Source organism: Ipomoea triloba, chromosome 4 (assembly GCF_003576645.1).
Source record: "Ipomoea triloba cultivar NCNSP0323 chromosome 4, ASM357664v1".
NCBI lineage: Eukaryota > Viridiplantae > Streptophyta > Magnoliopsida > Solanales > Convolvulaceae > Ipomoea > Ipomoea triloba.
In genome coordinates, this window is record NC_044919.1 from 8977658 (window position 1) to 8990547 (window position 12890).

General features: G+C 32.4%; 1 protein-coding gene across 1 annotated transcript; it reads left to right on the forward strand.

Moving 5' to 3' along the window:
• Nucleotides 1–6888: 6888 nt before the first annotated feature.
• Nucleotides 6889–11794, forward strand: LOC116017836 (carboxyl-terminal-processing peptidase 2, chloroplastic). The gene is made up of 13 exons (XM_031258480.1): nucleotides 6889–7066; nucleotides 7203–7572; nucleotides 7680–7829; nucleotides 8078–8160; nucleotides 8298–8506; nucleotides 8918–8986; nucleotides 9415–9533; nucleotides 9780–9855; nucleotides 9925–9966; nucleotides 10486–10594; nucleotides 10995–11092; nucleotides 11175–11268; nucleotides 11356–11794. Exons 1-13 carry the CDS (start codon nucleotides 6965–6967, stop codon nucleotides 11479–11481), a joined length of 1647 nt encoding a protein of 548 aa, XP_031114340.1. The 5' UTR covers nucleotides 6889–6964; the 3' UTR covers nucleotides 11482–11794.
• Nucleotides 11795–12890: the final 1096 nt, after the last annotated feature.

Sequence of the window (12890 nt, forward strand, 5' to 3'; positions counted from 1 at the left end):
AAAAAAAAAAAAAAAAAATATATATATATATATATATATATATATATATATATATATATATGCGCTCAAATGCGACCATGTCTTAACGTGTAGTCGATGTGCTCACCAATAGTTATGCAAGAAAGCATCAACAGTGTTAAGAAATGCATAACGAAGAAATGCATCAATGCACTCAAAAAAACAAAAGCACCATTAGGTACTCATAACCACAAAACGAACCATTAGGTATGCAAAAAAACACAAATAGTGTTAAAAACACACAACAAAGAAATGCGTTAATGCAAAAAAAAAAAAAAAAAAAAAGAAAACACCATTCGATACACATCACCACAAAACGTACCATTAGGTAGGCATAAAAGCACCACACAGTGTTTGAAAACACACCATTAGGTACGCATAAAAACACCACATAGTGTTTAGAAATGCACCATTAGGTGCGCATAAAAGCACCACACAATGTTCGAAAACGCACCATTAGGTGTGGTGAGGTATGGTGCATTTTTTTGGTGTGGTGCGTTTTTTGGTGCATTCCTATGTTGTGCGTTTCCTAACACTATTGATGTTTTTCTGCATATTTAATGGTGCAACCGCACCGGCTACACATTAAGGTCTGACCGTGCGCACACGAACTTGGCTATATATATGAATTTTTTGCATTTTTAATCATGCGACTATAGTGTTTATGAATATGGAGTAAGTTTTACTCCGTATGAAAGTAGATGATTAATTATAGATTTTGCAAACTCATTAATACGGAGTAAGTTTTACTCCAAACTTATTGATTTATTATTGCTAATGTCATCAAAATAACTGGTATATACCTAGATATGTCCTAATTAATTTACATATCTTAACATACTTGTACATCTTGTAACTACTAATAAAACAAAATTTTTAAAATTATCTTAATTAATTAACTAATTGATCTGAGTTGTATCATGAGATTTTACAAATTCATTAATTGTTCTTTGAAGGATGCACAATGTTTATAAAAATGAATATAAATAATTTTAAAAAGGTAGCACGCCACAGAGAAAATCGGCTCCATGTGCTACTTTGACGTTAAAATAATAATTAGGGTCCCCCTCCTATTTTGTTAATAAAATAAAATTATTTTAATATTTGTTGACCGCTAGGTTCCAGCGATATGTTCGCGGGGAAGCTACATAGTATTATTATTATTTTTTTAAAACTGCTACATAGTATTATTGATTTTTAATGATTTGAAAATATTCTAGTATTTGACAAGACATTAAAACTTGAAATGGTATGACGAAATTGTAAAATTTTAAGCGTTTCAAGAAAACAATTCAAAATCAATTTTGTGTTATAACATTAAAAATTACATGGGATAGATAGATGCAAATCCTTCCAATTTGAAATCCTCCGCATGAAAACATATATTAAAATTTAAGATAATTATTAAATAAATTCTTGAATTAGTTCAAATAATGCAATGGAACTCTTTGACTTTATGTTGAAACACTTAATTGACCCAAAAAAATGGTGAAATTTGATTTATTATAAGTTAACATGTTAATTGAATCATGTGCTCCATCCAACTTTTGAACTGCACATTTATGGTGTGCGGGCTGATTGACGTTGATGGGCTCCAGCAACACATGGACCATAGTCTTTTTTTCTCTGGTGGCGCAGAGATTCAAACCCATGACCTTTTGGATGGCTCTGATACCAAATTGAATCATGTACTCCATCCAACTAAGAGCCTAAACTGATAGTTGGACTGCACATTTATGTTTATATATTATATGCTCAACAATGTTAATGTTGAGTTAGTACATACTTATATTTAGCCTAATAATTTGTCTTCTTTTTTCAATTTTTTAATATTTTAAGAATAAAATAAAAAATAGTCTATAATCGATGAAGATAGTCATCGAAATGACTCTTCTCATGGGGGTTTAAAGGAGTTATAGGACAACCCTACAACAAATAGGTTAATTGGGTAGCTGAGCTTTAGTAGAATAATTCTAGTGAATCTAGTTGGGAGAGATTGATTTTTATTGTCTACCTTTTTTTGTTGGCGATTATAGCAACATAGGAAGTGGAGGACTAATAATTAAGTTATAGAGTAGCCCTACTTGCCCATTAACCTATATATCGTATGCTCGTGTTTTTTTTTTAATACCTCTCAATCTTTAAAAAAAATTAAAGATAAAACTCTGCAAAAAAAAAAATCAAAATACTACAAATTAAATATCTACAATTTTCATAGATATATTAAATGCCTATGAATTTTATTAGCTTACCTATTAAATTTTCATTTAGTAAATATGAGTATAATTTGTTTGATAGTGAAACACAAGATGTAAAAATTACAATTCTATAAATATAGAACTTTCCATTTAGAATACAACATCATATAAATTCTTAAAACGTCGATCAGATTAAGGTGACAATATTTTGATTTAGTTATTAATCATATCGCATTAAATGTAAACACAACTAATGTAGATATAATTATTAAAGCACGTAATAAGTATAAGATAAATTTTGAGCCATTAACCATTGTATCTTATGTTTTTGAATGTGTGGACAAAATGTCAAAATGTGGTGTTTTCACAGCTGTCCAAATATACGAAATGCTAGTTTGGGAAAGGACAAAGGAGTTTTTGGTGTGCTTGACTATTTGATTAATAAAACAAAAATGCACCAATTGAAGGAGGAAACGCCAGTGACCGAAGACATCGCCATCTTCTTCCAGATATTGTATTAGAGGTGTTAATGCAACAGCAATAGTGCATAGCATAGTTCACACAACTGTGCAGATCACGGTCTAAAAATAACATCGTTTCGGCACAATTTTTTTACGTGACCTGTTACAATACTCATAATTTACATTATTTTAACGCATAAAATATATTATTCTAACTTATAAAATATATTATCTTATACCCTAAAAGTTTCATTATTCTATCACGATACAAAACGACGTCGTTTTGATGTTTAAAAAAATTCATAACTCCGCGTGCGTGTTAGAATTGTGAACATTCTGGAGTAAGATAATGTATTTTATGAGTTAGAATAATCTACTTTATATGTTAGAATAATGTACTTTACGTGTTAGAATAATGAAATTTTAGGATAATGTATTTATGCTTTAGAATAATGTATAATGTACTTTATGTGTTAGAATAATGAAATTTCTAAGGTAAGATAATGTATTTTATGAGTTATAATAATGTATGTGTTAGAATAATGTATTTTATGTATTTTTGAACTATATTCTACATAGCTATGTAGATCACCGTCCATGCAATAAAAATTGACTCGCTTCTTCGTGGGCCAAAATTTCTTAACCTTAACATGCCCCATAGTGGGACGGGTTTGGGTCAGCACACGGGTATCAATCCACATTGACACCCCTAATCGTCATATCAGTCACGACCACGGTGTAGTAGTGGTGGTGGCTACCATGCATGGTGGAGAGGAATAACTTAGAATTCCAATCACCATTTTCTCATTTGCCAACTATGTTTGAAGAAAATATTAAAATACCTAATATTTATATTTAAAAGAAACAATACATAAGAAAATACTTCCCAATGGAGTTTTTCCTTAATTTATGAATTTATCCCTTCTCAAAACATTTCTAAAACAAATCAGGCCATTAAAATTTCTTTTATAAAAGTCAAAAGTCTAAAATTTTCAAACAATAAAAAAGCCAAAATTAATACTATTGTAAACTCAATAACGTGTAACAATTGATAAGTGATGCTAATACAATTGTAAAAAGTTAATAATGAATAAATAAATAAATAAATAAAAACATTTATAGGAAAAAAAAAAAAACATTGTCAAACTCAATTCTATTGGCTGGCTAATGCTAACAAGTTCGAGATATACATTACCCATTAACAATTCAAAATTAATGTTGTCAAGGCTGCTCAATTCTAGTAACTAGATAATGTAAATAAATTTGAGATAAATTTTACCAGACAACCAAGTCAATTGTCAAACTTGATTCCAGTACATATCCTTTCACACTTACAATATCTATATATCCATTGACATTATACATTTGCCTAGAGAGAAATAAAAAATCATTGCATCAATGTCGTGTTCACTTTAACTATCTTATTAAAGCTTGCGGTTTTTAATTGGACTTTTGAAAATAGTAATAACTAATGAGGAAGAAACACAGAGATTTGAGAAGCTTCTTTTAGGTAATGGAAGAACCATTCAATATTCAACAAACAAAATGTCAACCATATCGAAAGAGTATACTTTCTAAACGTACGGCTGTCCCGGTTTAGTTAAATTTATTAAAATAATATATATATATATATACACACACACAAATACATAGGTTAATGTTCCCGTGACACAATATCTCCTCGTGAGACTATGAGATACAACATGAATGCACACAGTTTACTACAGCCTACTGGTGCATTTCAGAACACTTTGTGGTAGATTTATGCATACCTAATAGTGAGTGACTGCACAAGAAGCATTGTTCGCACGATAACTTTATATATATATATATATATATATATATATATATATATATATATAGATTCACGTGCAAAGCTTCTCTTAGGTGAAAAATGCGGTGAGATCTGAGTTGTTAGTCTAATCTAAATCAATGACTCAAACTCAAGGAAATTTTTCTTTAAAAAAAAAATTGCGCTTCCTGGCAACATAGATGCAAATGATCGTGTCTCGAACATACGCATCTTAACCTTCGAACTTATGCACCTTAAACTCGAAAATCATGCACCTTAATCTTTAAACATACTTATCTTAAGAGTTAGACGTACCCACCTTAAGAGTTAGACGTACCCACCTTAAGAGTTAAACATGCCCACCTTAAACTCGAAAATCATGTACAAAAATAATGTACTTTTAATATATTAAAAATGTACTTTTTATTCTTAAAAAAATGTATTTTTTATTTATGCTCCACACAGTTCATGCAATGATGCAATAATGATTGATCATGCAGAGCAACCCCCATTTCAACAGATATTGCGTGGATCGTAGTCCACACAACTGTGCTTGTGTGACCCACGGCCCAAAAACGATATCATTTCGTGCAGTTATTTTTACGTGACCCACTACAACATACATTTTTATAACTCATAATGTACATTATTCTAAAGCATAACGTATATTATTCTAACTCATAAAGTACGTTATTCTAAGTCATAAAATACATTATCTTACCCCAGAAATTTCATTATTCTAACACATAAAATACATTATTTTAACACATAAAATACATTATCTAACACATAAAATACATTATTAACTTATAAAATACATTATTCTAACGCATAATATTCAACGACATTGTTTTGGACCGTGCTCCACGCAGTACTTTGCCACCCCCATTTGACGTGCTTTATCCAATCTATTTTTTTAAAGACTCAAAAAAAAAAAAAAACGTTTGAATTATTGGAGTGGTGAATCATCCTAATTGATTCAATCGCTCTTTTAAACAAACCCTTAAAATTAAAATCTAAATTGGCCTTGTACAAGTGAGACTTAATTGGACTTTTCTGTTCACAAAGCGTTGGGCCTTGAAAATTCTAAACAAGGAGCCATGGACTGCCAAAGTTGCAACTAGAAAGTATTTTTCTTTTTCGCTTTTTTTTTTTCTTTCAAAAGATATCAAAATATTCACACATGATACCTATTGGTGTTAGTATTTTAATTTTATTATTTTCGTTGTGTTTGGATAAATGTTCATTGCAATGGCGATGAATATTATTATTAATTTTTATTTTTTTTACGTGTAAAAACAATTAAAGCATGTGTTGTTTCTTAATTTTGTTTTTTTCTCGTGTTTGTATAATTTTTAGACTAAGTATAAAGTTTGGGTTGTAATTTATTTGAAAAAAATAATATAGATAGAACAATGCAATAATTAAAATAAATTGTCCTATAATGTTTTGTGGTACTATACTATAGTTGTAAAATATAAATAATACTTTTTTGTTCGCGAGTTTATTATGTCCTACTTTTGATTTTTTACTTTACTTTTAATTCAATATATTTTACCCTAATTATTTTTCTAAATTCTAATATTTTATATATGAAAGTAAAAACATGAAGACTCTTTGAACTCTTCCCAAATCCTTGTCTTAGTATGAGAAGAGTACGTGTGTTTAGTAGGGGGAATTTATCTAATTGTCATGACAAATTAGAAATTTGAAAAATTAAAAACACTCGTTCATTAAGCTCAAATCCCTAAATTTATAAACTCTCCCCATTTCTCAAATTTTCTTCTTTTTTGAAAATTTGTAAATACAATTTTTCAAATGGAGAAGTGGAAAATACAGATAAATAGAGGTTTTTTTTTTTTTTTTTTTTTGGTGAATATTAGTCAAAAAGTTGATGAAAATTGTAAAGTAACTTATGGAATGTGCATGACGAAGATGCAAAGTGATTGAATAGTATCATGACCAATTACTTATTATATACGATAAGGTCAAAGAACACCTTATTGGGCAACATGTTTTTTTAAATCCCCTTGTGGGAATGAAATGAAATGAGTTGAGAACTTCAAAATAAGTAAGATATATTCAACTACTCGTCCTCATTTTTAAATCATAGATAAATTTTACTCAAAAAAAATATAATTGTAAACATCTTGATTTTAATGGATATTACATCATACCAAAGTAAATATTACTAAAAAAAACATGATGTTTTTAAGTTCAATCCTAATCCAGTTATCCCCACAAATATAAGTTTAGATAATACTCGGTAACAAATATTTTTTAAAAAATGGCATGGATTTTATGAGTGGATAGAAAATAGAAAAGAAACAAGAAATCTGGGAAAATCTTCAGCCACGCAAAAGTGGATAGAAATATAAAAAAGGGGGAAAAAGCGCAAAAAAGAACGTATTGAAAACGAAATTCGCAGTTGGCATTTTAAAAAAATTTGTGGCACAGAAAAGAAGTGCCACAGCTCGATCAATCGCAATTCGTCAATGGAAGCGCTTCTTGGAAGCTCTCCTTCAACTTCACCTTCTCCGTCTTCATTATTCATCATCACCAAACCGCCCAGAACAAAACCTATTTCGCCTTCTCAGGTGCTCTAACTAAATCGTCTCATTTTGCAATAATTTTACCTTTCATCGATAATTAATCCTGCTTCAAAATTGAACGTAAAAATTTCATGTAAATGATAGCAACTTTAGAGTTATTAATCGAGTTGAATCTGTTCAGGTGATGCTGTGGGATTCTTTATATAGTAGGGGGATTGAAGCTAGATTGTGTAGTCCTTTATCGTGTAAAAAGAGAAGTGAACGGATTGAAGCTACAAGTTACTATAAGTTTTATCCTCTCGGCCAGAATCATGGGAGGAGATCCTCTCTTCGACCAATCCGGAGACTTAGTAAAAAATTCAGTTTTGAACACGATTGCCTCGTTACTAAAAGTGGTTGCATTCTTGAGCTGAGGAAATTTACAAACAATCTCCGGAAAGCTATAAAACATTCAGAAATATGTAGTACTGTTCCTGAAATGTTTGCTAGGGTTGCTGTTGGAGTCATGGCAGTTATGGCAATTAGTACTGCTGTTAATACAACTCCTTCTTGTAAGTCTGTTTACTGCTTTCTCTTTTCATAATTCCTTTTTTGAAGTCATCATTGGAGGAATTAGTTATAAAAAGCTTCAGTTGCTTATGCTTGTTGCATCTTGCAGTTGCTCTCAGTGAAGAAAATCAGCTTTTCTTGGAGGCCTGGAGAACAATTGACCGTGCGTATATTGATAAGACCTTCAATGGGCAGAGTTGGTTTAGATACCGGGAAAATGCTCTTCGTAATGAACCAATGAACACTCGAGAAGAGACATGTATGATTTGTCATTCTTTGTGGTTTTTCATCAAATCATCGCCATACTATATATGCCTAGATTAGTTGATTGGTGAAATTTAATAATCTATGAGCTTGCTTTGACTTGTGGCCGAAGGCATATTTATACTGTTGAAGGCTTGAAGCATTCATTATATTGAGAACTTCATTTATTCTCCAAATGAAAGCAAGAATTTTTGTTTGTCAAGTGTGTTTACCCTCTGCTTTTTGCTATTTCTATACTTACAGATGCGGCGATACGGAAGATGATTGCCACTTTGGATGATCCTTTCACCCGGTTTCTGGAGCCTGGAAAGTTCAACAGTTTGAGGGTATGATTTTACAAGTCTTCATACATTTGTACCTTAGCCTCTATATCACACTCACTTTAACACATATTCTTTATAGATTAGTGCTTTAAGGTGTTTCCACTAAAGAGAAAACTTTTCAATATGTTGTTTGAAGGCAGTCAGGAACTCAAAGTGCACTTACAGGAGTAGGAATTTCAATTGGTTATCCCACAGTAAAGAGTGAAGCAACCACTGGACTAATGGTTATCTCAGCATCTCCTGGAGGTCCTGCAGACAGGGCAGGCATTTCATCTGGGGATGTTATCCTTGCAATTGATGATACTAGTACAGAAAGCATGGGCATATATGATGCAGCAGAACGTTTGCAGTAAGTTTCTAGTGCCAACCACTGGACACTCACTTTATTGTTGGTAAGATAGTCTGTTAACTTAGTTCAGAATCCAATATCCTCAGTGAATTAGATATGACATCACTGTTCATGAATATAAAATGCACATTTGGGAGGCTTCTATTCCTAGATGATATTGAAGCACATTAGTAAAGCATATACTCCCATTAGCAACCTTTGATACAAACGTAATTGGAATATTCCAAAGTGTAATGCAACCTTACAACTCAGTGTTGAATGATGCTTGAAATAATTTCTGCCAGTAGAAGGAACATTACCTATGTGTGCCTATTATGTTTCCCTTTCTTTTACCTTTTCAAAGCGATAAGTGCAAGCTACTTAAAAGTTCCATTTGTGTATATTTAATTCTCATATCTTGCATGTATTCAGGGGACCTGAAGGAAGTGGGGTTGAACTAACTGTACAGCATGGATCTGAAACAAGACACTTATCCTTAATGTAGGTGCATCTTGTTTAACTCTTATGATCTTCTCCTTGAGCTTCGTTTTTTGTTAATTATGAATGAGACTTGGTAAGTAATTAAATTGGTGATGCGTGATGCATCTCTTATAAGTTGGTTTTACATACAAACTGTGGCAATAGGTTTTAGGCAATCCACCCTTTTAATGCTGTATCTCAAGCTACTTTAATTTTTGTGTATAAATATATATGGACAAGAATTTAGTTATAACTTCTTCTTCTTCTTCTTCTTCTTAAAAAAAAAAACGTTATAAATGCAAATAATTACATATTTATGTAGGTCTATGTGCACGTACTTTTTATCTTTGTTGTATGTAAAGGGCTTACAATCTTAAATTTAACAACCTTTATGGTTGCTTTTTTACAATTGCCTACATATACAATACTAATTATCTGCTGGTTTCCAGCCGAGAGAAAGTTAAACTGAATCCAGTGAAATCAAGAGTCTGCAAGGTATCTGGTTCTGGAGATGATGCTTCACTGATTGGATATATCAAACTAACCACATTCAACCAAAATGCCTCAGGTAGTCATCTCATTTTCTCATGATTTTATGTACATGTCAAAATAATTTCATATGCAGATTACATTCTGTTTATAAATTATATTGGCTATTCTGCATACATTTGGATCAGTAACCTCATTAATTTGTCTTAAAAGGATATTGATCATTCCCTCCATGATGCCTTTGTATTTATTGAATTTTATTTAACAGTTTTTGAAACAATTTCCTTCTGTTTTGACTGAATTTAACTGTTCTAAAATCTGATAGGTGCCGTACGAGAAGCAATTGAAACCTTGAGAAAAAACAACGTGAAGGCTTTTGTCCTAGACCTTCGAGATAATAGGTGACAAGCTTTTGACATGCTTCATTTCTTAACCTGCTTTTGGAATCTAAAACGCTAAATCTGATGCAGTGGCGGTCTTTTCCCTGAAGGAGTTGAGATTGCCAAGATTTGGTAAGCCATTTGGAACTGTTTTCATGCTTCAACTTGTGAACTACTGTATTTCAGTTTTCTGAGTCCAATCCTTCGTTGTTCATGTGTTTCTTCTATAAGTCAGTCTGATGGATAGATCTTCCTAGGCAGTTTCGGAAGGATGGATAAAGTTCTTCAGTAGCTTTATTAATGGAATTTTTTTTTCTTTTACTATATAAGTCTACTGCTGATGTTACTGAATTAGTGTGGTATATGATTGCAGTTCTAAGATCTACACATTTTGTTTACTTTACCTCCAGATATGATATGTAATTTTCTGATGTAAGTTTTTTGTAGTATATACAGAGTAATTGATATTCATTTTCTTTGATTTAAGGTACATCTGTTTTGGTTCAATCTCAACATCTTGGGATAATTTATTAAGGAGTAATTTTAACATTTTGAGTCATATGTCTTATATTATAGTAGTCCGTTAATGAACCAGTGTTCTCCATGATGTCATGATACCAAAGAAACACACTCCAATTTTTGTGCTGACAGGTTGGACAAGGGTGTAATAGTGTATATTTGTGATAGCCGTGGTGTTCGAGATATATATGACACAGATGGTACCAACGCAGTAGCAGCTTCCGAACCCCTTACTGTGCTGGTAAGCCAGCATTTTGACATCATCTATTCATATATGTATTTGTACTACGAGCTTTTAAGCTAGGTATTCTTCTTTTAACATAGTGAAAATTGAGGTTTCTGATTTATTCTGCTGAAAACATAAGTTGCAACTGCACTCGATTTTCAAAGATACCTGTGTCTTAAAGTGTTACGTGATACCCAATAGAGGTGCCTACAATCCAGCGGGGGATTAGTCACTGTGTCTGACGGTGGAAACCCTGGGCTACACCCAAAAAAAAAGTGTTACGTGATACCTCGGGATAGTGAAAATTGAGGTCTTCACAACAAGGGCTTCATCTTTCAAGCTTCTTACAACCAAGACTTGATTTTTTTTTTCTTTTTTCTTTTGTTTGCTCCCTCTCCATCAAAATTCTTTCCAGGTGAACAAAGGAACTGCAAGTGCTAGCGAGATTTTAGCAGGGGCATTGAAAGATAATAAGCGTGCAGTGCTGCTTGGGGAACCAACTTTTGGGAAAGGGTAACAACTACGATTCATCTCCATACCTCTAACTGTGATTTGTGAAGCAACATTTTCTCACGTGTTTATTTTCAATATACAGCAAGATACAGTCAGTTTTTAAACTGTCTGATGGCTCTGGCCTGGCTGTCACAGTTGCTCGGTACGAGACACCTGCCCATACCGACATTGACAAGGTTCCTCCCTCTCTCTGTCTCTGTGGCTTGCACGTTATATGGTTGTTTTACATCACATAAACATCTCAAAGCATAACCTTTATCTAGGTTGGCGTGATCCCGGATCATCCTTTACCTGTGTCGTTCCCCAAAGACGACGAGAGCTTATGTGGCTGCCTCCAGAACCCTGCCTCTGCTTGCCACCTTGGTAGAGCCGAGCTATTTTCAAGATGACAATAATCTACAAGGGAGGAAAATGAAATACATTTTATTACAATTTTTTTCTTTAGAAATCCATTAATTCTTTGATAGTTGCCAGTTGCCAGTTGTGTGTCTGATATCTGAGCGTGTACAGAGAAGTAAAATGGGAGGTTTCTCTCCATTGTAGCATGTTTTAATTTGATACTTGGAACTAAATGTTGAAATTTCATTATAGTAGGACCAAGAACAAAATTACTTCTCAAAAATGAAACTTGGATAAAAAAGAGTAAAAGTGCTTAAGGCGCTAACTTTATAAAGTTACAAAATATACATAACTTTTTTTCGTTATGCACGTCTTATATGAATTGAGTTATTGAATTACAGGTGCGCAGTGTGCTCGTATTGAATATTTTTCTTCATACAAAAGTATTTTGAATTTTGAACTCTTCTAACGTATGTTGTTTTATTTACAAATTTCAAATCAAATCTTTATTTCTTTAGTTAAAAACTTTGATGGTTATAATTAACCAATGTTTCTTTTAATTGCTTTTATAATTTCACTTAGATATCGTTACCCGGATCAAATCTTTTATTAAAATTTTCATCATCTATGTGATAATAAATCTCTTTTTATTGCTTGGCTATTCTAAAAGGACTTGAATGGACTTGAAATATTGGAGTTAAAAAGCTTGATGTGCAATCCAACTCAAGGGTTATGGTGAAATCACTAATAGAGGAGAATGAACCTTTGAAACCTTTACGTGGACTATAAATAAAAAGTACATTTTTAATACACTAAAAGTACATTATTTGTGTGCGTAAAATATAATGTTTTTAAAATACATTATTTTATATATACTATTAAATAATATACCTCTAATACATAAATAATATACTTTTAATATATTAAAAACATACCTGATATTCGTGGTCTACACAGATATGTGGACCAAAAGGGATTGAGATGTCAAGATTACTCGTATTGTGATTAAATTGAACAACTGGAGGAATTTGTACAAGTCAAATTTGTTTATGAGTTCCATACGAATTTAATTTACTAGTTCAGAAAGCAGTATTTGGGAGAAGAATAATTTGGTAATTTCTTTTTCTAAATAATATGATCAATTTTCCTAAACCTAAGCAATCCAAATTGGTTGTGGATTCGGGTTGTATATGACCCGTACTCCACAGTATAAATATGGGCGCATAAAAGAGAGATCTAGAAGCGCGACGCAAGCAGGAAACAGGAAGGCTTCTGCGAAGAGAATTGAAAAGATGAAGCCTATGGCGGTAGACTACTTCGCGGATTTGGATGAGCAAGGATCCACCATGGCGATGGACGTAGACGACGTGGAAGCGCTCGAGATCTTTGGCGAGGGTCCCCTCGGCGGCCCTACCGAGCACCACCGCCTCGCCGATGCCGACTTCTTCAACTCCTTTGA

Bases quoted from the DNA above. Each gene is read 5' to 3' on its own strand.
- LOC116017836 (XM_031258480.1), top strand. From the start codon at position 6,965: ATGGAAGCGCTTCTTGGAAGCTCTCCTTCAACTTCACCTTCTCCGTCT. The intron at 7,830-8,077 runs GTATGATTTGTC...CTATACTTACAG, and splicing joins GAACACTCGAGAAGAGACAT to ATGCGGCGATACGGAAGATG. The intron at 11,269-11,355 runs GTTCCTCCCTCT...ACCTTTATCTAG, and splicing joins CCCATACCGACATTGACAAG to GTTGGCGTGATCCCGGATCA.